Source organism: Astyanax mexicanus, chromosome 6, assembly GCF_023375975.1.
Source record: "Astyanax mexicanus isolate ESR-SI-001 chromosome 6, AstMex3_surface, whole genome shotgun sequence".
NCBI lineage: Eukaryota > Metazoa > Chordata > Actinopteri > Characiformes > Acestrorhamphidae > Astyanax > Astyanax mexicanus.
Genome location: NC_064413.1, coordinates 56467501 through 56494513, shown reverse-complemented (window position 1 = coordinate 56494513; position 27013 = coordinate 56467501). Strand labels below are relative to the sequence as shown.

At 38.3% G+C, this 27013-nt stretch overlaps 2 protein-coding genes and 2 long non-coding RNA genes across 12 annotated transcripts in view; 2 read left to right on the top strand and 2 right to left on the bottom strand.

Annotated features, from left to right (window-relative positions):
• Positions 1-587: 587 nt before the first annotated feature.
• LOC111197032 (involucrin) overlaps positions 588-27013 on the bottom strand; it is a 58165-nt gene continuing 31739 nt past the window's right edge. Inside the window, exons 1-4 of one of the 2 annotated variants that reach the window (XM_049480326.1) lie at positions 5431-5597; positions 4254-4730; positions 2053-2112; positions 588-922 (exon numbers count right to left, since the gene is read on the bottom strand). In XM_049480326.1, coding sequence (XP_049336283.1) covers positions 756-922; positions 2053-2112; positions 4254-4680 — 654 coding nt within the window. In that variant the 5' untranslated portion in view covers positions 4681-4730; positions 5431-5597 and the 3' untranslated portion in view covers positions 588-755. Of the gene's footprint in view, positions 923-2052; positions 2113-4253; positions 4731-5430; positions 5598-27013 lie in introns of those variants that run through there. The other variant, XM_049480327.1, reaches the window with a different exon arrangement.
• The window catches only part of LOC125802395 (uncharacterized), a 51738-nt gene continuing 25465 nt past the window's right edge, over positions 741-27013 (top strand). For all 3 annotated transcript variants that reach the window (XR_007439517.1, XR_007439515.1, XR_007439514.1), the window contains exon 1: positions 741-765. This is a non-coding gene — a long non-coding RNA (uncharacterized LOC125802395). The remainder of the gene's footprint in view (positions 766-27013) is intronic.
• Positions 14364-27013, bottom strand: part of LOC111197030 (uncharacterized) — a 34142-nt gene continuing 21492 nt past the window's right edge. For all 6 annotated transcript variants that reach the window (XM_049480315.1, XM_049480320.1, XM_049480316.1 and 3 more), the window contains 2 exons: positions 19944-20000; positions 14364-16586 (listed from right to left, as the gene is read on the bottom strand). In XM_049480315.1, the coding sequence (XP_049336272.1) occupies positions 16528-16586; positions 19944-20000 (116 nt within the window). In that variant the 3' untranslated portion in view covers positions 14364-16527. The remainder of the gene's footprint in view (positions 16587-19943; positions 20001-27013) is intronic.
• LOC125802397 (uncharacterized) overlaps positions 21461-27013 on the top strand; it is a 10388-nt gene continuing 4835 nt past the window's right edge. The window contains exons 1-2 of the long non-coding RNA XR_007439519.1: positions 21461-21536; positions 22325-22360. This is a non-coding gene — a long non-coding RNA (uncharacterized LOC125802397). The remainder of the gene's footprint in view (positions 21537-22324; positions 22361-27013) is intronic.

Genomic DNA, 27013 nt, shown 5'->3' with positions numbered 1-27013 from the left:
AGGGTTAGAGCTCTGTGATTCTTCAGTTAGCTGGGTTAGCTCTGCGGTTCTTCAGTTAGCTGGGTTAGAGCTCTGTGATTCTTCAGTTAGCTGGGTTAGCTCTGTGGTTCTTCAGTTAGCTGGGTTAGCTCTGTGGTTCTTCAGTTAGCTGGGTTAGAGCTCTGTGATTCTTCAGTTAGCTGGGTTAGTTCTGCGGTTCTTCAGTTAACAGGGTTAGAGCTCTGTGGTTCTTCAGTTAGCTGGGTTAGAGCTCTGTGATTCTTCAGTTAGCTGGGTTAGTTCTGTGGTTCTTCAGTTAACAGGGTTAGAGCTCTGTGATTCTTCAGTTAGCTGGGTTAGCTCTGCGGTTCTTCAGTTAGCTGGGTTAGAGCTCTGTGATTCTTCAGTTAGCTGGGTTAGCTCTGTGGTTCTTCAGTTAGCTGGGTTAGCTCTGTGGTTCTTCAGTTAGCTGGGTTAGAGCTCTGTGATTCTTCAGTTAGCTGGGTTAGTTCTGCGGTTCTTCAGTTAACAGGGTTAGAGCTCTGTGATTCTTCAGTTAGCTGGGTTAGCTCTGTGGTTCTTCAGTTAGCTGGGTTAGAGCTCTGTGGTTCTTCAGGTAGCTGGGTTAGCTCTGTGGTTCTTCAGTTAGCTGGGTTAGCTCTGTGGTTCTTCAGTTAGCTGGGTTAGCTCTGTGGTTCTTCAGTTAGCTGGGTTAGCTCTGTGGTTCTTCAGGTAGCTGGGTTAGAGCTCTGTGGTTCTTCGGTTCAGTTTTAGTCTCAGCTGCAGGTGCAGGTTGTTCTGGGTGTGGACCCTTTTCTCCTTCCACTGTAGGCTGCAGGTTCAGATTTAATCTCAGCTCCAGGTTCAGTTTTAGTCTCGGCTACAGGTTCAGCTTTAGTCTCGGCTACAGGTTGTTTCGGATGTGAACTCGTTTCTCCTTCCACTGCAGAAAAACATCTCAGTTAGAGTTTAAACTTTCACCAAGACTAAACAGATCTACATGTTTAGATAACCTGATTTACATTCACATCAGCAGATCTACAAAACCAGACTAATTAATCTGCTTTAAACATCAGGACTAATGTGACTAAGCAGCAGATTACATCCATTCAAAAGCTTGTTTCACATTTACCTTTACAACCTTTACAGATTTATTTTGTTTTTGCATTTTTATTATACTTACATTTTTCAGATTATCAAACAAAGTTTAATATCAGACGACTCCAACCTGACTAAGTATAAAAACCTTTTAAAATGATTTAATTTATTATGGAAAAAATATGCAAACCAATGTAGCCCTGTGTGCCCTGTCTGGCAGTAATTAGGCCTGATTATTGCCAGACCTGTAGAACAAAAAAAATCACTTAAATAGAATCTGTCTGACAACATGACGCAGATAAAAGATCTCAAAAAGCAGCACATTATTATTATACCCCAATCTAAAGAAATTCAACAACAGTTGAGAAAACAAAATCATTGATCATCTATAAGTCTGGACAAGGTTATAAAGTCATTTCTAAAGCTTTGAGACTCCAGAGAACCACAGTGATTCACTATTATTCACTAATGGAGAAAACACAGAGCACTTGTGAACCTTCCCAGGAGTGACCGGCCGATTGAAGGGAAAAGCAATGTTGCTTTATTCTTTTTTCTGTTTATTGTTGATGAAAAAGTTGGGTTTGTGCACACTGTGCTCCTACTTGGCTAAGATAGGATTGGACGGATGACTGCTGACTGTTGTCAGGGTTTTAGTCAGTCAGTGGAGCTCCTGTATTTCCCGCCACCAAGATCAAGATAGAAACACACCAGAAATTGACCTGAACACACCTCACTTCCATACCACCATGACCATCAGTGTAGATATATTCATAAACTCTGACGCTATTTTAATGGTGCAGGCACAAGGTATGAAAATAGACTGTTGACGGTGTGTAAGGTAGTAATGAGCCTCAGATAATCACAGGTCAGATACCAGAAGGAATTAATGCTAAATGATTAATGGTAGCAATGCTTCATCAGTACAGCTGAAGAATGAATGATGCTAATGATTAGGCTGAATAGTGATGAACTTACAGTACGGGGGAATGTCGATGCTTTTTCTTCTTGTGGTACGGGGTGGGACAGGTGGAAATCCTTGTGGAGGAAAAACAGAACAATTAGAATCACAATAAGATAAACAGTGTGCTCTCACCTCTCAGCTTTCAGCTCCTGTGAGTACAGGTATATATACCTGTGTATACCCCTCAGGGGGAAGTGAGAGATTGCAATTCTATAAATTAACAATGATTATAAATTTAGGCTGATATGGGTAATATTTATTGATTTCCACACACAGAAGTAGTGTGTAACGCATGTGTAATGCTGCAACATGCCAGACGTCTCAGCACAATGACCAGATTACGGAAAATTACCAAGATGTTCCTTGGCATACAGAACTGTGTTGTTTAACCGGGTCTCCAAAAGGGCTCGAAAACCAGCCTCTTTGTAGGACCTTTCCACCCTACATTCAGCGTGGAGTAGGGCTGCACAATGTTGGAAAAAAAATTGGCTATATATATATATATATATATCACAATATTAAACAATGCAGGGCCCATGACGTCACCAGCCCTGCCCCCACCCACGCGCTGTCTCACGTCCGGACCAATCAAGAGCTGAGTCAGAGCCGAACTCTCAAAACCCGAGAAAAACAGCAAAACAACAGTAACCGGCCCTTTAATCAGCATTTAAATGTCTTTTTAAAAGGTGAATTAGAGCGTTTGTTTTTCTGGGATTAAAAGTGTGAATTCAGCTGTAACTGGAAATATCTGCACTGCAAAACTGTGCTGGACTGAGGAGCACAGCTTTCCACACGTGCTCACGCTTACAAACACAGGAAGCAAAGTAACCTCTTGGCCTGGTTTACCACCACATGCTTTACAAGCACGTGCCCTGCCATGTGGATGGAATCCATGCGGTTACCTCATGTTGTTGTAATTTTGGGAAGGAGAGTAACGTCATTTTAATCCTCTATATGTCCTGTACATATGCAGTATTGATAACACAATGACTTCACTTAAATTATTACAACTCCACTTGCCTGCTCGTGTTCTGAGCCGCTGTCCCAGTGCTGTAGCATTTAGCTTACACTTAGCATACAATTCTCATTATGACTGCTAAACGATGGATGCGATGTTCAGGAGGAAAATGTACACAGAACAAACCGTACAGGGTTCTGAATATATTTATTGTGTAAAGTCCCGTGAAGTCCCGACCAAAGTCACACAGGAATATATAAAAAACAAGAAAGGAAAGATTCTATTTAAGGTTCAGACTATTAAAACAGAAACCTTTTGCCATCGAAAGCTTTCCTTCTGGTAAAGCAGCTGGTCTGGTCTAATTTAAACCAAAAAATCCCTAATTCTTTATAGCCCTTTTCTTAGGGAAAGACACCTTATACAGGCCTATTGCACTTCTTAATTTTGATCAAAAAATAATATCTAAGATAACGGCCAACCGATTAGCTAAACATATAGGGTTAATTCCCGGTAGATTTCCTGTTTGTAATGTGGCCTGTGCGTCTGCTTCTCAATGCCATGCAGGTGCACATAAAAGCAATTCTAATTCGGCTGTTGTTTCATTGGATGCACAAAAAGCCTTTGACCAAGTAGATCATAAGTCCCTATATGATCTATACATTGAAGCATATATTTTATCGATCTGGTTAAGACCTTATGTGCGCACTGTGCTCCTACTTGGCTAAGATAGGATTGGACGGATGACTGCTGACTGTTATCAGGGTTTTAGTCAGTCAGTGGAGCTCCTGTATTTCCTGCCACCAAGATCAAGATAGAAACACACCAGAAATTGACCTGAACACACCTCACTTCCATACCACCATGACCATCAGTGTAGATATATTCATAAACTCTGACGCTATTTTAATGGTGCATATGTTTACATCCGTCATCTTTGATTTTAACTAGTATTTTAACCGTTCAACTCCTTTTTCACTTCAGCGTGGCGTTCGGCAGGTGGATCCACTCTCCCTGTCACTTCTATCCCCTGTCTTTTGGAATATCTAAGATTATTTGGTCATCTTTCAGGATGTACAAGCGAATTGATGCTGCTCTCTTAAAATGTTGAACTGAACCTTTTGTCCTCCTTTCCCTTTAAAGTGTCCAAGGAACATTTTACTTCTCTTGTGCTTCAGATATCTTGGGACCCCAAAATAATATTTAGGTTAAACTTTTAAACTGCAGTAGATACGTTTAGTTTACTTTTTTACTTTTTACCTGATACTCTAATGCAAGTTTCTTCTCTTGCTGGAAAACTTTTTGTCAGTTTATGCAGTTCTTTCAGTTGTTTTGCTTTCCTTTCCAGTTCCAGTCCTCTCAGCTCCTCTTCCAGGTACAGTGGGCGTCTCGGCACAGTGACGCTCTCTCTCAGGCTCAGACGTTTTTCTCTCATCCCCAGTCGAAAATCTCGATTGGATAATCGAAAGTGTTGTTCCTCAAACAAACTCTGATCCAGGGGTTTTTCTCCTCCTTCTAAACGCTCCTCTCTCTCATTTAATCTAATCTCTCTTTCCTTCAGCTGCTTCCATATCTCTTCTAATCGAGTCTCTCGTTCATCCAGATGTTTTTCCTTCTCAGTTAAATGCAGTTCTCTCTGATCCAGGTGTTTTTCTCTTTCTGCTAAACGCTTTTCTCTCTCCTCCATTTTCTGCAGTCGGGATATCTCACAGACAGGACACTCTAAACCCGGCCAATCTGTATGAATAAAAAAAACATAAATACAAATAAAAAAAGACAGAAATAAAAGTCACATGTATACACATGTTTACAAGAATTTGGTGGGTGTTATCTCTATTTTATCCACTGCTGCTAATTGGGGACATGGTTCAGATACATCTATTTGAGCCTGTTTTGTATTTTTTTTATTATTATTTATTGTTGTTAAAGGAATAGGGGTGATTTAGAACCAGTTTGGTATATTTATTTATTTATTTATTTACAGTTAATGGAATAGATGAGATTAAGCCCTCGTTTTTGTATTTGCATTTATTTTATTTATTTATCTATGTATCATATTTTTGTAAGTATTGTAGTTAATTGAATGACTTTTTTGTATTTTTATTCATTTATTTATTTATTTATTATAGTTAAATGAATAGGGGTGATTAGAGTTCGTCTTTATATATATTTTATTTATGTATTTATTGTAGTTGAGGGAATAGAGGTGATACAAACGGGTTTTTGTATTTTTTATTTGTTTATTTATTTAGTTAGGTGGTTAGAACTCGTTTTCTATATTTATCTATTTATTTATTTATTTTATAGAGGCGATATTTATTTATTTATTATTAAATATATAGGGGTGATTAGAGAGACCGACAGAGAGAGAGAGAGGAGAGAGAGACTTTAACTTCCACTATTAATCTTATCAGCAGCACAGAATTCATTTACTCACCTTCCTCCTTCCTTTCAGAACCGGACAGACTGATCCAGCACTCAGAACCAGAACCAGAACCCAGATACTGAACCCAGATACTTTTTATATACAAAACAACCGAACCAAAGACTAACAGCTCCTGCAGCAGAACTCAGCCCAGAACGCCTGCCACCCAGCACAGAATTTACTTTCACTTTCTCATTACAAAATAAGAGTCCCCTACCTGAATCCAGGTATTTATAAACGGAGAGTAGATTCTACACAGTGATCCAATGAGTTTTTTCCCCAATTTGGATTCGGATTCCCACAAAGTACAGTACAAAATGTAGACAATATATATCATATATAATAGAAATATAAAATAAATCCGACTCTTGACAGATGTTATCAAGATCTGTATCCAGAAGATAGATAGATAGATAGATAGATAGATAGATAGATAGATAGATAGATAGATAGATAGACAGATACTTTATTTATCTTTATTTAAGGAAATTTAGGCATCCAGCAGCAACAACACAATACAATAAAAAAAAACATATTTAAACATAAATTAAAACACAGAAGAATAGAAAATATATTAAAATATATATATAAAAAATTACTTACACAAGTTAAAGATCTATCTATAAACATAGCAGTGCAGTAGATGTTGCTAATGGTCATTAAATAATTAACAGAGCAAAGTGCATGGTGCAATGACACTGATTATAAAAGGAGATAATGGCAGAAGGATAATGACATTAATTAAAATAAACGTATTGTTTAGAAAAAACATTATTAAATTTTTTTTAAGATAACCAGCTGTGTATTTACATTGGTATGAAACTGTTTGGGCACCCCTGATAATTTTCATGATTTATCGTGATCTTTAAATCATTGGTTGTTTGGATCAGCAATTTCAGTTTAATATATATCATATATCAGAAGAACAGTGATATTTGAGAAAAGAAATTTTATAGGAAAATTTTATAGGATTTACAGAAAGTGTGCAATAATTTTATTAAATAAATTAGGCAGGTGCATAAATTTGAACACCCTATCAGAAACATGATATCAATATTTAGTAGATCCTCCTCTTCCTACAGCTTCCAATACTGGCTTCTGGTTGAAGGTATTTTGTATCATTCTTCTTTACTAATCATCTCCAGTTCAGTCAGGTTTAATGGTTTCTGATCATGAAGAGCCGCTTTAAATCACACCACTTGCTCCTCTGCATGAATATCTTAGTGCTTTAGTAGATTTTGAGCAGTGTTTAGTGTTTAGTGATTAGGGTCGTTGTCTTGTTGAAGTATCCAGCCCCGCCGCTTCAACTTCAACTTTCTCATTGATTCTTCAACATTGTTCCGAAGAATCTGATGATTTTGACTGGAATCCATGAGAAACTCAACTTTAACAAGATTCCCAGTACCTGCACTGATCACACAGCCCCACAGCATGATGGAAAGAACAAGTGTTCCAATACTTTTGTCCATATAGTGTATAAACTTTCTAATATACACCATTCTGTTTGATCTATTTCAGTTCAGTTTATTTGGTTTAATTCTACAGGGAGTTAAATCCATCAGTTCATGTTGACGTTTTTTGTTATGGAATGCTGCTTAACCTGTTACACACACACACACACACACACACACTCTGACTCTGTCAATCTGCCTGCTCCTGAAGCCTCTCTGCCTAAAGACTCAGTTTCCCAGCAGCCTCAGGCTCAGAACTACAGTGACTCTGAGAATCATGTGTCTTTCAAGTGCTCTAAGGCCGTTTTTCAATACACAAGTACACAAGTCTGTACTCCCGTACTTGTGAAGAACTGACTTGGGAAGTTCGGATTGCGAGTGCGGACTCCCGAGAACAGGAGGAAGTGGGACGGTTGTTGTGTAATTGGAACAGCTGTGTATTTGATGATGTCACCCTCTTAGATGAGCAGAAAGCGTTGTTCCGAAAACATTTTCACCTAGCCGTTTTCTTAACAAATAAACCACATATCTGAAGTCTAAACCCCTACATTCTCCCTAAAAATAACTTAAAACATTGTTTTAGCACACAGCAGTACTGTTTTAAAAGCGTACAGGTGCTTACAGGTATGTACCTTCTCCTCCTGCATTACGCTGATACTGCTGAGAGGTGCATTCTGGGATATCGGGCTCTGAGAAGTTCACACAAGTCACCTTCCATGCATCCTCAATAAAGTGGGAGGAGCAAGAACACATCCGAGTATTTGTTGTGTACTTGGCAAACTGTGATCTTCTGAATTGGAACAGTACTTGGGCTGCGACTGATGACGTTTCACGAGTCCACAAGAAGACAAGTATAGACAAGAACGCAGATTGAGAAAGTCCCCCAGCTACTGACTGATTACTAATCATTTCCACCTGGTCTGCCTAGTATAAATACTCCCTCAGAGAAACTCTCTAATTGCTGCATATTATCTAGTTTTCTAGCTCTGTACAAAGCGTTCTATCTTGTCTCTGATTCTCTGATGCTTGACCCTTTTTCTGCCTACCATTTGCTCTATTGCAGAGGTGGAAAGTACTGAATTACATTTACTCAAGTTACTGTAATTGAGTAGATTTTATGAGTAATTTGTCATTTTTAAAGTAGTTTTTAAAATAGGCAATTTTACTTTTACTCAAGTACATTTTAACACAAGTAATTTACTTCACTAAACTAAAAAACTCCCCAAAATAAAAAATAAAATGCTGGGAAAAAACAATTGTCTGAATTAAAAATAATAATAATTGGAGCGGATGTGCTGGCACACGGATGCTCACACATGGAATAACAAGGCAATAACGTCCTCATGCAATACAAAATACCTGCCCCGCCGGACAGAGCCGTCAGCTTTAAAAACTTCCACATCAAACCTGAGAAAGCATGTGGTGGTAAGTATTTTTATTACTAAACAATCTGCTTGAATGTTAAAAAAAACTTTTAAATAGCAGTTAAAGCACAGCAATTGCAAGTAAAAATACAATAATGAACTGTAAAAATATAAAAAATATGGTTTATAGTCACATATATGACCATAACTTTTAACAGTAAAGAAAATAAATGTATCATAGAAACCTATATCACTTGTTCTTGAAAATGTTTTATGGGGGGTCTGAACAAATACTGCCTGAAAGATCCAAATTATTATTATTATTATGTGGAATAATAATTCATTTAAAATACAATAAATAAATTGTATATAATATTTTATGTATATAAAATAATTATTTACATCAAATAATTAAAAGTAACTATGTAACTTTTACTCAAAGTACATTTTAAATTGAGTACTTTTTTACTTTTACTCAAGTAGATTTTTAGATGGGTACTTTTACTTGAGTAGAATTACTCAAAGGTAAAGGTACTTTTTCCACCTCTGCTCTATTGTCTAAACCTTTTGATCTGTTTGATCTTCTGGGGCCAGTTGTTCAAAAAATGTAATCCGGATCAAAATTATCCAGATTTGGTAATCACATTTTTTGCTATCCAGGATCAGGTGATCTGTCTTACTTTTAAGCCAGTTTTTCAAAGCAATATTGGATTGGATCAACCTCAACCAGAAACACAATTTTCAGGATTACCTAATCCGGATTACCAGCTATGTAAAAAACAGATAGAAGAACCAACAGGGGTTGATGACTCCTTTTCTTGCAGTAACAAGATACTGCTTATTGCAAAACAATACGAGCAATTGAGCGTTCTGCAGAGACGCTTTGCATGCCTTAACTATTTGCGAGTCGAACCACAGGGAGCATGCAACATAACACTTGCATGTATTGTCCTGCCCAATGTTGCTACCAGACGCAATGTCCCTCTCTGTGATGTTCATGATGCACCTGAGCCTGTTGAAGAACCAGGACAAACTCTGGAGTTCTTTTCAATTGTTCGAAATTATTTTTGACAGCTTCATATCTGATAAATGTTTCTTTGACATTAATATACAGTGATGAATGACAGTGACGTAGATGAAAAAATGAATATATTATTTTTGTTTGTTATTGAAATCTTTTGGGGGGTTTATTTAATGGGGTCAAGATTGTTTTTATTTTTACGTTACTATAGAAAAAGGCTTAATTGGTAGCCAATGTCTACTTTATTACTGTAACGGTTAAACAGGTCAAGTGCAAAATAGAAGTAAATGTATATACACTAAATTGTACAAATGTATTTTTTTTTTACTTTAAAACTTTGATTTTAAAGTTTTACCACATTTACTTCCTGAAATCCCCTTTGAAATCCTACCCCTTGTTGGGATCAGGGTAATCCTGTTTTTCTGGATCAAAGTTATCCAAATCCTACTGAAAAGTTTTGAACAACAGAAACTGAAGGTTTGATCCATTTACAAACTAGGATTGGATTACGTGATCTGATCCGATTTCAGAATGCTTCTTTCCCTTTTGAACAACCCGTTTTCCAGATTTGATCCAATCCGATAACCAAAATCCGATCAGATTACCTCTGAACAACTGGCCCCTGGTTACTGACTTCTGCTTTGCTCTTGACTACTCTCTGTTGTTTGATTCTCTGTGTACCGAACCCTGCTTGTTAATCAACCACACTCTAGGTATTCTAGGTTCTTATTTATTGCTATCCTACTGGTTTTGACTTTGCTTGTCCCTGACTACCTCTGTTCGCCTAGCCCTGTAAATAAACCTGTGTTTTATAACCAGCGAGGCCATGAATTCTGGTTCTTGTAATCATGACCAGTTGCTCTGGCAGCACCAACAAATGCTGGTAGGCCTCAGCCAGAGTAATGGTGAGTTAGCTAACTGGCTAAGAGAGCTAACTCACCAACAGAACACCCAGAGTGTTCAATTTGCACTAGTTTACAGTCTCTATCCTCTTGTTTAGAGTCCCTACTCCAACCTCCGTGTTCTTCTTTCTCCTCCTGCTTCTACCACTACTGCTACTACCATGGCTATTCCCGTTGCTTTTGTTGCTAACCCTGCTACAGCTAATCTTGATACTGCTACTCCTGCTCACCAACCCTGTAGCTTTCTACAATTCTTTTTCCTTCTGCAAGCCAGTAACTTTTGACGGTAACCCTGATAAATGTTTTAAATGTTCAGTATTCTTTAGTAACTCTCCTCCTAGCACTGATCAAGCTAAAATAGCTGTCGTAGTCTATTGTTTATCTAGTAAATCTCTTGACTGGGCCATTGTTAGCTGGCCATCTCTCTGCTCTCTCTCGCTCTCTGATTTCTTTGTCCAGTTCTGCGTAGTCTTTGATCACGCTCATGAAGGTCTTTCTTGTGGTGAACAACTTCTTAAGCTACGCCAAGGTCTGGTACTCATTCTGTTTCTGATTATGCTCTGAAATTAGCAGCCGGCAGCGGCTGGAATGAAGCAGCTTTACTTTGCCATATTTCGTAATGGTCTCAGTTCTCGGGTCCAGTCTAAGCTAGCCTGTGGATATGACAGTCTCTCTAGCCATCCGTCTAGACCAACTCCTGTCTCGTGAATCCACATTTCTAGATAATCCTTCTTCTGGTCACCCTACTGCTTAGAAATGCTTAGCCTAGCTTCCACCACTATAGAAAGTCCCGAATTTCAAACCCCTATGATCATCTCTTCTCAGTATTTAGACATTTTAGCCCCGTCAGAGCCACCAAACTTCCACCACATAGACCCTATGATTGCGCTATCGACCTTATAGAAGATGCTACCCTGCCCAAGTCCTGAGTTTTCCTCCTGACATGTGAGGAGGTGACAGGTAGGTTCGGGTTTCTTTTTTGTTAAAAAGAAAGAAGGAGGACTCAGGCCCTGCATTGATTATCGTGGTCTTAACGCTATAACCAAGAAATTCACATACCGACTCCCACTTCACTAAATTAGACCTCCGTAGTGCTTATAATTTAGTGCGTATACGAGAAGGTGATGAATAAAAAAACACATTCGACACAACTCGCGGCCACTATGAGTACCAAGTAATGAGTTACGAGTTATGAGTTTGTCCAACACCCCATCGGTATTCCAAGAATTTATGAATGAAATCTTTGCGACATGTTAGCTCGTTTTGTCATTTCATTTAAAGATGACATTTTGATTTATTCCCCAGACTTTACTACCCACGTTTCTCACGTCCGTCAGGTATTTCAGAGACTCCTTGATGATAACCAATAACCTTTATCGACCACGCTCTAGGTATGTCCTCCATTTTCGCTGGCCTATTGGTTTTGACTTTGCCAGTCTCTGAATACCTCTAGTTAATACCTAGCCCTGTTAATTAACCTGTGTTTTATAACCAGCGCTTGTCTCACCTGGTCCTGGTATTCGTTTTATCTACCATGTGCATTTTTGGAAGAGAATACCCTACAGAAACCTGCACAGACAGAACTCCTCATGAAGACATGAAGACATAGAACCTGCAGCGCCACCGTGCTGTCACAGGTACAGTTTCTTTTTAATTTTGATTACAGATGTGCTGTTAGTTTATTAGTTCTATACTTCTACCTCACTGTGTCAGTTTTTAAAACTACACTTCTAAACCACTAGTTTATAAGTATACTGATGACCTTTTTTTTGTGAAGTTAGAATACTACTTAGAATTCTTATTTTAAGTATACTACTGGATTTAAATTATTTTTTACATTTAAAATATACATTTAAATGTACTTTAAAGCAATAGTTTTCCTGAGTTGGGAGGGGATAATATATTGTTTCCCCCTGAAATGTGTATAGTATACTTATGTGTGTATGTATATAAAAGGTAAGAATGCTTATTATTTAAGCATATCTAGAACAAAAGGTGGAGTACCCAAAGTACTGGGCAGTTCATCTGGTATACCAGTTATAATTTCCCCGCTGGTATGCATTTTTCACATACTGCTAGAGCACAGGCCAAAGAAGCAGATACAGCTCGCTAGCTAACGCTAGCCAGTTACCATAATAAGCTAATACACTGGATTAATGGTAGCTCAGCTCTGTGAAGACAAACGGTCGTCTCCCTCTGTCCTGCCTGGATAAACATGAGAACAGCACTTTATCTGAGGAGCTCCTGCTGCTGTTCCTCACCGTGTGAATGTTTTTTTTTATAAAAGAGTAAAATAGAAAAACAACAGCAAACAGAAAATATTCACTCAGAAAAGAGAGGAAAGGAATAAGACAGTTGATCCACAGCTCTGAGAAAAGTTCCTCTTGTCCCCTAGATGAGCCCATAATCAGTCCTGGGTACATAATCATTTATCATTTAACTCTAGATGCAAGGTGCAAATAGCCTTCAAAAGCAGTAACTATAGCTCTTTATAATATATTAATATTAATGCACACTGAATTGAATGTATTTATTAACTGGAGAAAGAAGGGAATTGTGTCTGATTTCAATACTTTAATGCCTCTAATGGCTTCAATGATAATATGTTGTAAATTAATATTAAACTTGTGTCTAACTTGTGCGATAGAGCTTTTGAGAAACATCTCTTTAAATATTTACATTGATTATTTTATGTCCATTTGTAGTGTTTATGGAATTATTTATAATATTTATCTTTGTAAAGGAAGTTGTGTTAAAGTTGTTTAAGGCATTTATCTCTTTTAAAGATCTATTGTCTATTGTTTAGCTATTTTTCAGATAATAAAGTCTGATTTCTTCATATATTGTGTATATATTTTGTGGTACAAAGTAAACCCAATAATAATCAAAGCCTTATTTTAAAGACTGTATGTGTTTTATACTATATGTACTCCTAACGGCACAGTAACTCACAATCCTATATTAAAGCCCAGTCATGCAAAAATATATAAATAAGTAATAATAATAAAAATACTGTGATAAACCGTGATATATACATTTTTGCTTACACCACCCAGCACCAGGGCCACATATACTTTTTTGTATATTTGGGAGTAGAAGTCAAGTATCTAATTGTCTAAAATAACATACTCAAAACACATTTTAAATGAATAAACCTTTTTTTTATTTTACAGTGCAGAATAGTTTCTATTGAAGAACATGTTAAAAAAGGATAAAACTGATCTGTTTAAAAGACTAAAAAAAAAACAGATCATGCCTTAATTTCCACTACTTCCTGTTATCCAGTGTTGGACAGTAATAAAATGCTACAATAATTGTCTAAACGATAATAAAATATTTAATTTTTTGCTACTTTTACTTGAGTTCTATTACATTAAATATATTATACTGTTTGCTACAGACTACAGTGGCCAACACTGTGGTCTCCATGTTAGTTTATCCTTTTTAATATAAAATGTAATCTTCCACGAAGAAACCCATAACTCAGATCAAGACATTCTATTTTTTAATTCTAAATAACTGTATATAACCTGTAAATGTTAGGGCTCAGCCAGTTCCCGCAGCGGCCACCAGAGGCCGCCATAAACCCACCAAGGTGGTAAGAAGGGACCCGGCTGAGAGTTCATTAGCACAGGGATCATTAAGGCCACCTGAAGTTAATAACGCGTCATAAGCCTCAGCTGTGGTCCCGTCTTTAAAAAGCCGAGCTTCCAGCAGACTGATATCGCAGACTTCATACCCTGTGACCGGTAAACGGTAGCTCCACGGAGCAAAACTAAAACTAAAAAATAAAAGAAAACCTGCAAGGCTGAAAAGAAAGAAAGAAAAATTTTTTTTTAACCACAAAAGCAAATGTATTCATAGAAGTGCAAAAAAACAAAGAACTTTTAAAGGTTACTGTAGTTCATATACCCTTCATAGCCCTTCATATACAATACTTTTCAAAAGTATTGAAACAGTGAGGTCAATCCCTTTATTTCTGCTGTAGACAGAAAAAACTTGGGTTTGTTATTACGATATTAAAAGATGAATATGAGACAAAAGATCAACATTTAAGCTTTTATTTACAGATATATATATATATATATATATATATATATATATATATATATATATATATATATATATATATATAATTTTATACACAGTTTAAAATACACTGCAGCACCCACTGTCTAACACACCCATTTTCTTATGAATAAAAGTATTGGAACGGATAAACGTAAAGTAAATTAAATTGAATAAAGCTTTGTATTGTTTGTATTGCTGTTTCTTTGTGTTTAAGAACTGCATCCAGCCTGTGACCCACTGACATTAATAAACTTTTTTCTTCTTTGATGCTTTTATTTTGCGGTACATTGAAGGGGACAGACAAAACTGTTTCTGTAAACTTCTGTAAAGTTCATTGAACATCAATGAAGATAAATTAACCCATCCCAGAATAAGCCCTGCAAGCTCAAGCCATGACACTACCTCCACTGTGTTTCACAGATAAGCTGGTATGTTTAAGATCATGAGCAGATCCTTTACATCACATTAGTAAAGGTTAATCTTTGTCTTATCAGTCCATAATCAGTCCATAAGCTTTCCTATTTACTTGGAAAATTCCACCCTGGCCTTCCTACTTCCTGCTGTCTTACTAATTAGTGTTTTTCATTTGCTGTCTTCTGTACATTTTTTCACAAAGTCTTTTTCTGTGATATCTTCACTCCTGCCCTTTGGAGGTTGTTGCTGATGTTACTAACAGTTGTTTTAGGGTTTTTCTCTAAAGAACTCACAATGTTTCTGTTTCATTAACTGATGTGGTTTTCCTTGAGCTATCTGTTTAACATATGTTACTTAATACACCAGTGATGACTTTCTTCTTCAGAACATTCCATACGGCTATAATAACAAGCTTTTAGAGTAGAGTGGGTGCCAAATGAATCTGCAGTTGAAACTTTTATCAGACTAAGAAAACCTGAGTAAATATAAAAAGCACTTTTTTAATGATAATTATATTTATTAAAGAAAAAAAAACTATCCAAATCAATCTACCCCTGTGTGAAAAGTATTCCCCCCCTAAATCTAATAACTACCATCAGATATTAAGGAAACATGTTGAGTGAAAGCACTGGCAGCTCTTGTCAGGAGAGCTTAAGTCAGTACGTTCCTATTTTAAGTTTTCACTCCATCCTGTAGTAGCTGTGTTTGTTTTGTCTTCGCCTGCTGCTTGTTCCCCAACAATAACTCCACATTCGAGGTTTCCAGTACAATACACAACAGTGAGCGAGTGGTGCTGCAGCATGCAAGCTAGCAAGCAGGGCTGGTTCAGTTAAACCTCAGCTGCTACACAGCCTAAAAAGCCTCTGCATGTCTATACTACAAGACCGACCCAGAGCTAAGAGAATGCTCCTTTAATTCAGACACGTTGGATAGTTTTTAGAGCATGAACGTCCTGTTTAAAATCATCCACTGCACCTCAATCAGACTTTAAGTAGGCCACTCCAAAACCATCATTTTGTTTTTGTAAGTATTCATTGTTGGTTTTGTTCTAGGTTCAATTATGATCTCCTGGATGAGTTCTTCGTGCCCTTTTGGAGTAATTTTGTTCGGTCGGTCGGTCACTCCTGGGAAGGTTCACCAGTGTTCCATGTTTTCTCCATTAGTGAAAAATAGTGAATCACTGTGGTTCTCTGGAGTCCCAAAACTTTAGAAATGAATTTATAATCTTTTGCAGTCTGATAGATGATCAATGACTTTGTTTTCTCATCTGTTGTTGAATGTCTTCAGATGGGGGTTTAATAATAATGTGCTGCTTTTTGAGATTTTTTATCTGTTTCATGTTGTCAGACAGGTTTTATTTAAGTGATATCTTGTTTCTACAGGTCTGGCAGTAATCAGGCCTGGTTGTGATAGTGAAATTGTAGTAGTGAAATTGAACTCAGCATAGCAAAGTGATTTAATCACAATTAATTTATGGAGGGCAAAAACTTTTTCACACAGGGCTAGATTGGTTTGGATATTTTTTCCCTTAATAAATACAATTATCTTATATCTTATATCTTACATACTGATGTTATATTTGTCTGATATTAAAGTTTGTTTGATAATCTGTAAAATGTAGGTATGACAAAAATGCAAAACAAAATAAATCTGTAAAGGGGTGAATACTGTATTGTTTTTTTAACAAGGTTATGTGTAAATAACCTTGCAGAAACATTGTATAATGAATAACAATGATAAATGTAACTGCCTTTAGGTAACAACCAGATGTAACCACTACACATATATGCTTATTATGCTTAGATATTAAGACCATTATCAAATATTACACACAGATGTTTGGCTGAGGATTGTATAAAGTCTGGCAGTGTCCTCTAGGTTCCATTTTAAAGATATCGATGGAAAGACTCCATACTGGAGTGTTGTGCACTCTGCCTTCCTAGAACTGTAAAAAGAAAACATATCAGTTAGTATCTGAACTTCTACCAAGACTAAACAGTTCTACAGGTTCAGATAACCTGATTCACATTAACAGATCTTCGCATTCAAATCAGACTACTTTAATTAAATTCAGGAACTAGTGTCACTTATCAGTGGTCTGATTGTGTTTGTTTTAGGTATTTTAGCAGTGGTGATCTGATTAAGTGTTAAAATCTGAAAAGTGTGGCATTCCTACCTCTGTACTCTGATACGCCTAAATGCCTCCAGTGTGACCAATTGCCTTTAAAAGTGCCTAATTAGTAATTAGTGTCCACCTGTGTGTAATCTATTCTCAAATCTACTACAGCTGTGAAGGCCTCAGAGGTTTGTTAGAGAACACTGGGCCGTTCAGGGATAAAGTTGTGGAAGGAGTATTGCAGAACTGCAATCCTACCAAGACATGGATATCCACCTAAACTGACAGCCCAGGCAAGGAAAGTACTACTGTATTTTTCCTACATTATAAGGGGCATCTATTTTTTGGTCTATTTTTATACGTAAGGTCCACTGGATTATAAGGCGCACTTGTTAGGAACATGGGTGTTGCCATGTTTCCCTTCTAATTCAGTAGGGCTCACCACTGCGCTAAGTTAACAAAACTGTAATTCTTAGTCAAACGAGCACTGGAAGTCAGTCTACACAGATTTCAGATCTACACAGATGTTTATTTGGGTGAGTAAAGTGCTTTGATTTATTTACAGTAAACTTTACAGATTTCCACTAAAGCTGGAGCATTAGCAGCTAATTGACAACCGACAGCTATACACTAAGGAACCCTGAGTGTTCTGGTAATCTAGGGCAATATGAGGTAGCGGTTTGCCCTACATAGCTTGTTTTAACACAGTAAACACACAGACTACAGTCTGATAATACTCACCTCTGAATGACCAAAAAGCTAGTGCTTAGCGGGTAATGCTAATACTGCTGGAGAACTTAACTGAAACTCCTGTATAACTCTGTACTTCAGTGGCGTGTCTTTACTGCTCCTTAATACCTGACTGATAGAATTCATACATAAGGAGCACCGGATTATAGGAAACACTGACCATTTTTGGAAAAAATACAGTGTGCCTTATAGTGCAAAAGATTCAGTAATTAGAGAAGAGGTCAAGAGGCCTATGGTCACTCTGGGGGAGTTGCACAAAAGCGCCGCACTGTTGACCAGTGTTGGGAGTAACGGCGCGTTACTAACGCCGTTACTTTTTTTCAGTAAGGAGTAATCTAACTAATTACTATGACTGTAACTATAACGCCGTTACCATTTCCGACACCCCGCTACTGCACGTTACTTTAGCAGCTCTATGAACTTTTTTTTTTTACTTCGCTTTGCCCTGGTTAACCCCTCCTCTGTCCGGTGAACTTGAGCTTCTGGCCGCTGTGCCTGTGGTTTGGCGTGGTGAAGTGAGGCACAATTGTGATTTGCTGCTCTAATTAATTCAGTGATTGCCGTGAACAGGCCAAGTTCCGAATTAAGGACGTTAAGCTCTTTTTAGCTGCTCCCGGATTTTTTGGGTCCGATCTAAGCTCTATTCTCTTTTGGTGAAGCTGTTATATTAATACCATTTTAACGGTCATTAGATTGTTGTTTTTGTCCATTATTTTGTTTTATATATACATATTTCCTTTGAGTGTGGCTTGGTTTGTTTAATTTCATCCCCAGACGCGTTTTTCCGCTTTTTCCGTTTTTTTCAGTATTATATGTTTTAGTAATTTTCTTTGGTTCTGTGGAGAATTTCGTTTTGTTTTTTTGAAATTCGTTAGATTATATTTTTGTCAACATTTTGGGTTTATTTTTGTTTGTTATTTTTCTAATAATAATAGTAAATGCATAATTGATTTTCCTTTTTTTGACGGGCGAATAATAAAAAGTAACGCCATAGTTACTTTTACCGGTAACTAATTACTTTTATAGTGGAGTAACTCCGTTAGTAACTCAGTTACTTTTTTGGAGAAGTAACGAGTAACTATAACTAATTACTTTTTCAAAGTAACGTGCCCAACACTGCTGTTAACACACGAACACAGAGCTCAGAGCTCACCTGCCTCTTAAAGGGAATGATCTGCCAGATACACTCTGATTGGTTTATTTCACGTTACGCCCTAATTAAACACACCCAGAATTAATTAAGAAAATTAGTGCATGCCTTTTGTACGTTTTTTGTGTCATGCAAGGCGTTTTTTTGTGTCCTCACAACACCAAAGACACACTGACACGCCCCCAAATCCAGCTGCGCAGTTCGTAATTGACCTATAGTGCATCGATCACTATAATAGGGCCTCCAGTGTTTAGTGATGTCCATGGGTTGTTTTATTTTATGTCCATTGTGATGGCATTTAGAGCCCAAATCAGGATGATTGTATCACTGTCCAAATATATATATATATATATATATATAACCTATAAAACATTAAATACATTGGGTGCATTACTGTCCCCAATCGAATAAAAGTTAAAAGTAAATGAAAGAAACATTGTTTTGAGCATTAAAAGATCTCTAAAAGGCATAAAGTTACAGATTAAACATTTGTCAAGCAGTATTACTGTATTATTTTGGTTCTGAAACAAAAGTACTGGAGCCTAGGATATTTGAGCACAACGAGAGACTGAGGTGTCTGGCCTTAATAAGCCTGTAAGGGTACTTTTTCAATCATCGTTAAGATAGGTCAGACGTTTATAAATATCAAGACTCCTCTATCCTTGTCCAAAAAGCGGCAGCCATGGGTTTCTTTTAGCAGCTGCTAAGATAGAGCTACACTGTTGAGGTACCGCTGCTACCAGGGCACTGCTATGCAGCTGACACACGGTTAAGGTGCAACACTGTTGAGCTGTTTAGGTTACACGGCTGCCGGTGCTACTGCTAAGCTGTTGAGGTGCCGCAGTTTTACCACACACACACACACACACAAACACACATACACACACACACACACAAACACACACACACACACAAACACACACACACACACAAACACACACAAAACATACACACATACATATACACACATACACACACACACAAAACATACACACATACATATACACACACACACACACATATACATGTGGACCAAAAGAAAAACTTTTCTGCAAAATCACCACAAGTTTCAATGTGAAATTATTAATAACATCTAAACAGACCTGAGGCCCAAAATCCTGTGGATCGATGAGGTTAATTTCTCTTTGGTGAAATTAATTAAGGTATGTTTTGGGGGAAAAATAACGCAGAATTTCATGAAAATAACATTGGATGTGGGGTTAGATATTAAAAATCTGATTTTACACCAAACTTCTCAAAAGCTACAATAATAAAAAGTAACTTACAGGGTGAGGAAATGTTAATGCTTTCTTTTCTTCTGTTTGGACTGAAGCCAATGGGATCTGCAGAGAAGAAACATCAGAAACAAATTAGATACAATACACAAACACAATAAGATAAAATGCACATGCACACACACACACACATGCACACACACACACACATGCACATGCACACAAGAATATATACACTTGCTTGCAAAAATGTGGGCACCCATGGTCAAAATTACAGTTACATGTGCACAGTTAAGCAAGTTCATGAATGACCAAATACAAAATGAGGCCTACAAAGAAAAGAGCACAGTACCTTAAAGTACAGTCAAATAAGGTGAAGGTTCAAATATTTCTTGGGGTTGTTTTGCTGCCTCTGGCACTGGCTTATAAAATCTAAGATAACTGAAGGATTTTGGGTCATAATGTAGAAACAAGTGTCAGAAAGCTGGGTTTGCATCCTTGGTCATGGGTCTTGCAGCAGGACAATGACCACTTGACCACCAACATACTTGAAAAAGCACCCAGAGGTTGATGGAAACAAAGCACCGGAGAATTCTGACGCGAACAGTCAGGATTTACATTTTTTTATTTAATGAGCACGAAAACACAGACGGCAATGCTATACTGTTGAGGTGCCGCTGTTGCCGGGACAGTGCTACGATGTTGAGGTGCCGCTGTTTCTGGGGCAGTGCTACGATGTTGAGGTGCCGCTGTTTCTGGGGAAGTGCTACGATGTTGAGGTGCCGCTGTTTCTGGGGAAGTGCTACGATGTTGAGGTGCCGCTGTTTCTGGGGAAGTGCTACGATGTTGAGGTGCCCCTGTTTCTGGGACAGTGCTACGATGTTGAGGTGCCGCTGTTTCTGGGGAAGTGCTACGATGTTGAGGTGCCGCTGTTTCTGGGGAAGTGCTACGATGTTGAGGTGCCGCTGTTTCTGGGGAAGTGCTACGATGTTGAGGTGCCCCTGTTTCTGGGACAGTGCTACGATGTTGAGGTGCCGCTGTTTCCGGGGCGGTGCTACGATGTTGAGGTGCCGCTGTTTCTGGGGAAGTGCTACGATGTTGAGGTGCTGCTGTTTCTGGGGAAGTGCTACGATGTTGAGGTGCCCCTGTTTCTGGGGAAGTGCTACGATGTTGAGGTGCCGCTGTTTCTGGGGAAGTGCTACGATGTTGAGGTGCCGCTGTTGCCGGGACAGTGCTACGATGTTGAGGTGCCGCTGTTGCCGGGACAGTGCTACGATGTTGAGGTGCCACTGTTTCTGGGGAAGTGCTACGATGTTGAGGTGCCACTGTTTCTGGGGCAGTGCTACGATGTTGAGGTGCCGCTGTTTCTGGGGAAGTGCTACGATGTTGAGGTGCCGCTGTTTCTGGGGAAGTGCTACGATGTTGAGGTGCCGCTGTTTCTAGGGCAGTGCTACGATGTTGAGGTGCCGCTGTTTCCGGGGCAAGTGCTACGATATTGAGGTGCCGCTGTTTCCGGGGCAGTGCTACGATGTTGAGGTGCCGCTGTTTCCGGGGCAGTGCTACGATGTTGAGGTGCCGCTGTTTCTGGGGCGGTGCTACGATGTTGAGGTGCCGCTGTTTCTGGGGAAGTGCTGCGATGTTGAGGTGCCGCTGTTTCCGGGGCGGTGCTACGATGTTGAGGTGCCGCTGTTTCCGGGGCGGTGCTACGATGTTGAGGTGCCGCTGTTTCTGGGGCGGTGCTACGATGTTGAGGTGCCGCTGTTTCTGGGGCGGTGCTACGATGTTGAGGTGCCGCTGTTGCCGGTACCGTGCTAGATGTTGAGGTGACGCTGTTTCTGAGGAAGTGCTCTGATATTGAGGTGCCGCTTTTGCCGGGACAGTGCTACGATGTTGAGGTGCTGCTGTTTCTGAGGAAGTGCTACAATGTTGAGGTGGCGCTGTTGCCGGGACTGTGCTAGATATTGAGGTGCCACTGTTTAGACCTAGACTTTAATTTATTGTCCCCCACAGGGAAAATTTTTCTTGGGCTACCCAAGAGTGTATCTGGCTGTATTGGCAATATAATACAATCACTGCCGCTGTTTCTGGGGAAGTGCTACGATGTTGAGGTGCCGCTGTTTCTGGGGAAGTGCTAGGATGTTGAGGTGCCGCTGTTTCTGGTGAAGTGCTACGATGTTGAGGTGCCGCTGTTTCTGGGGCAGTGCTACGATGTTGAGGTGCCGCTGTTTCTGGGGAAGTGCTACGATGTTGAGGTGCCGCTGTTTCTGGGGAAGTGCTACGATGTTGAGGTGCCGCTGTTTCTGGGGAAGTGCTACGATGTTGAGGTGCCGCTGTTTCTGGGGAAGTGCTAGGATGTTGAGGTGCCGCTGTTTCTGGGGCAGTGCTACGATGTTGAGGTGCCGCTGTTTCCGAGTAAGTGCTATGATGTTGAGGTGCCGCTGTTTCTGGTGAAGTGCTACGATGTTGAGGTGCCGCTGTTTCTAGGGAAGTGCAACGAGGTTGAGGTGCCGCTGTTTCCGAGGAAGTGCTATGATGTTGAGGTGCCGCTGTTTTTTTATTTTTTTTATTTGCACAGATAGAATGTGACATCAAAAAATCAAATAAACAAACAAAATAAACAAAATAACTGTGCAGGGAAAGTAAAAAAAGCCTTAAAGAGGCTTGTACAAGGTACTTTCCCTCCAAGGAAATTATAAAAGAAACACAGAAAAAAGAAAAAATTGAGAAAAAAAAAACAAAACAAAACAAAAAAAAATGATAATAATAATAAAATAAAATAATAACAGTAATATATAGTTACTCAATATACATAATTAGAATAATATACACAAATACATATTTACTATTTGGATTGGTTATAATAAGAGTAGATAAGTTTTAAGCTGTTTTTTGAAACTAGTGATGCTATTGCAGATTTTTAAATGAGTTGGTAAACAGTTCCATATTAAGGGCTCTGTGCGAAAGTGCAAACTGTCCAATTGATGTTCTAAAAAAAGCAGCACGGAGATTATTAGAGGATCTAGTGGAGTAGTGATGTACTTGAAAGTTATATTGAAAATTATTTTCATAACAATCAGGAAGTAGGTTATTGGTAAAAGAGAAAATAAACTGACATATTTGAAACTGGTTAATTTCATACACATTGAGTATCTGAAGATTTTGAAAAAGTGGGCGAGAGGTTGCACGGTAATTTGCTGAGGTGACCATTCTAACAAATCGCTTCTGAAGAATATGTCTTGGTCAGGGTTCACTTGTAAAAGAGATTTTTAATCTCAATGTGACTACCCTGGTTAAATAAAGGTAAAATAAATAAAAATAAAATATGTAAACAGTTAATACTACTTTTGTAAGTGCTAGCCCAAATTATATTACAGTAAGAGAGATATGGATAAATAAGTGCATAATATAGATTAAGAAGAATTTTATATGGTAAAATATATTTGACTCTTCTAATGACACCAACATTTATAGATATTTTATTAGAAATCATTGAAATATGTTCTTTCCAGCATAATTTGTCATCAATGAGTATACCTAAAAATTTTGTACAATGAACGTGATTTATTATATTACCAGACATGGATATTTGTGGAAGACTATTACTGTTTTTTTATTTTTAGGACTAAAAAGCATATATGAACTTTTTTTTACATTAAGTGTTCTGCCTTCCCCTAAGGAATGCATTATTTTATTCATTTTCTAGAGTAACTTGATTTTGTGACAGTCAGATGCTGCCATCTAGAGGCTATTTTCTTAACAGGAAGTGCACAATTGAAGCTCAGCCCACATCCTGTGTTGTTGGAGAGGGAAGGCCATGTTTTCTCAGTCTACAGTGTTTCTCTCTGGGAATCCATCTTAATCCCTTGAGTTGTGGACATTATTTGTCTTTTTACCCATCTTTATCAACAAATACTTTATGTATCTTGCTGAATCTTCGATTAAAAACAAGAAAAGAAAGCCTTGTGGACTAATTTGAAGATCAAGGGTTAGCTAGCTGTCTAGTATTGCACACTTTAGGACACAGTGCGAGGGCAGCATATTAAGGGATAATTTGTTCGCTCTAAACCAGTAATCAGTGTTTGACAGAGACGAGTTCATAGCTGAAATTAGTTTGTGACCATCTTTATCAGAAAGAAAATGTTTGTGTCATCAGCAAACAAAACAAAAAATACATCTCTTGCTACCATGTAAAGATCATTTACGTATATTAAAAACAGTAAGGGTCCTAGAATTGACCCCTGTGGAATCCCACACTCAATGGGTTTGAGATTAGAGCAAGTGCCCTGCCATGAAACACACTGTTTTCTCTGTGATAAATAGCTTTTAAACCATTCTAGTTCAATATTATGAACACCATAATATTGTAACTTTTTTAACAGGATACTATGATTGACTGTGTCGAATGCTTTGGATAAGTCAAGAAAGACTCCTATTGTTATTTCATTGTTGTCAAAGGCACTGGAGATTTTTTTCAATGAGCTGAACCAAGGCCATCGAAGTTGAGTGATTTTCTCGGAAACCATACTGGTGACTGTATAATAGTTTATGCTTATTCAGGTGATAGATTAGTTGGTTGTAGACAAGTTTTTCATAGACTTTGGAAATGCATGGAAGAATGGAAATAGGTCTGTAATTTGAAAATATTGTTGGGTCATCTGATTTGTATATTGGGATAACTTTTGCCAATTTTAATTCATCAGGAAATACCCCCAAACTTAAAGATTGGTTTATGAGGTGAAGTAATGGGTTAGATATGGATGGGAGACATTTTTTTAATAATGTTGGCGAGAACTCGTCTATCCCAGCACCGGTGTTCCTAAGTTTGTTAACAACATTGGTAAGTTCAGTTAATGTTACTGGCCGGAAAGAAAAGGATTTGAGTGCTGGTGGATGGTCTAATTGAGGCAGTGGAGTATCTGGTATTTTGTTAGCTATAGAGGGTCCTACCTGCACAAAAAAAATATTAAATTCATTGGCAATTTCTCTATGATTAGTGATAGCTGCATTATGTGTTATAGACTGAAATTCGCTTATATATGTAGTTTGGTTACTCCTATTAGTAAGTTCATTGATAATTTGCTATGTACTCTTCATGTTATTATGGGCTGTTTTAAATTTATTATCATAATACTGTTGTTTAGCTTTTCTAAGGATATGCTGTAGTTTATTTCGAAATGTGGCATATTTTCTGTACATTAATGGGCTGGGGTTTGTCAAGTAGTCTCTGTAAAGCTTGTGTTTTTTACTGATAGCAGTCTTGTGAGCATTGGTAATCCAGGATTTAGAAGGCTTGTTAAGATTTTTTTTTATATATGGAAATGATTGATTAATTCCCTGTTTTATTATGTCTGAAAAAGCAGAGTAGGCATATTGTGCATTATTTTGAGTTTGAACATCATCCCATGAGCAGTTTGCAATGTATTCCCTGAAAATGTTTATGTTGCTATTATTGAAATTTCTCACAGTGATACTTTCTCTGGTTGTGTGTGTAGCTGAAGTTACTATGGAGAAGACTGGAAGATGATCAGAAATATCAGCATATAATATACCATTAATACTGGGAACTGAAATTATATTGGAAAAATATTATCAATTAATGTTTTGGTATTTGCTGTTATTCTAGTGGGTTTGCTTATTAGGGGAAAAAAGAAGGACGCGTTTATCTGATTAATAAAATTATTGTTCTGCTGCTGAAGATCAATATTAAAATCTCCCATCATGTACCCCATTTTATTTTCCTCTGTGATTTTATTTAAAACGTAGGTAAAGAGTTTTTCAAATGTATTGCTATTTAGTTGTGGTGGCCTGTAGATGCAACCAACTATAACATTTTTACTATGTAAAGAATTCTTAAGCTCGATAATAACTGCCTCTGCCTCATCAGCCAGTAGTGCTACTCGATCACTGCGTTCAATAAAATTAATGTGATTTTTTATAAATAGAGAGACTCCTCCACCAGGCCTATCAGTCCTGTAATATGAAATGTGATGATATTGTGGAATATTAAACATCGAGACTTTATGACTATTCAATCAAGTTTCTGAGAGACCCATTATAGTGAATTGTATAGGAAATAGTGAGATAAAGTGTTGCCAAGAGTCATAGGCTGTATTCGGAATGGCATACTACATGCTACTCGCGTACTAAATCTGCCTAAAGCTAGTATGCAGTACGCAGTATGAGCACAAACTGAGATTCTGTAGCGCACTACAGGTACCCGGATGGTGTACTACTCCGCTCCGATTCCGCAGTGTGCATGGAGAGCTATCTTCGCGGTGTACTGCATCCCAACATGCATTGCGACTGGCTTCTCCAGCTCGCTTCAGAAAAAAACAAGATGGAGGCGAGTGCGAGAGAATTATGGAAATTTATATTTTTTTAAATTAAGGGAATTATTTTGGAAAGTATTGGCTCACCGCTGTCGAGACCCTCCGCTGCCGCGGCCGTGTCCCTCCACTGCCTCGGCCAAGTGCTCTCTGCGGCCGGGACCCTCTGCTGCCTCGGCCAAGTGCTCTCCGCGGCCGGGACCCTCTGCTGCCTCGGCCAAGTGCTCTCCGCGGCCGGGACCCTCTGCTGCCTCGGCCAAGTGCTCTCCGCGGCCGGGACCCTCTGCTGCCTCGGCCAAGTCATCTCCGCGGCCGGGACCCTCTGCTGTGTGCTGCCTTGATGTAGTAAATAATTCCCTCAGTTTTAATACATATTTTTCTTTTAAATAAGGGAATGATTTGAATACATATTAATAAAATTGTTTCACTTGTGCAACGTGTCTCATTTCTTTTATTGTTGAGATTGTGTAAATATGAATGAGAGTTTGTTTAAATGTGTTCTTCTTGTTGGTATTTACATAGATGAAAATAGTAATCTACTAAAATAAATAGGAAAACATATTTAACTGGAACATACTTGGGTTGTGGGGGCTGCTGCTAAATGGTTGTTAGAATTGGGTTAACTGCACTTACACTAAACTCTAAAATAAAAGCAGCAATTGCTGTTCTGGACAGTATGCAGATCTCATTAGTCTTAATAATGAAAAGGTAGGACATTTTTCATGTTCTTTCTGTTTACAACTCACTGTGAGGAATTCGGAGCACTACAGAGCACTGACTGGTGTGTCACAGCAG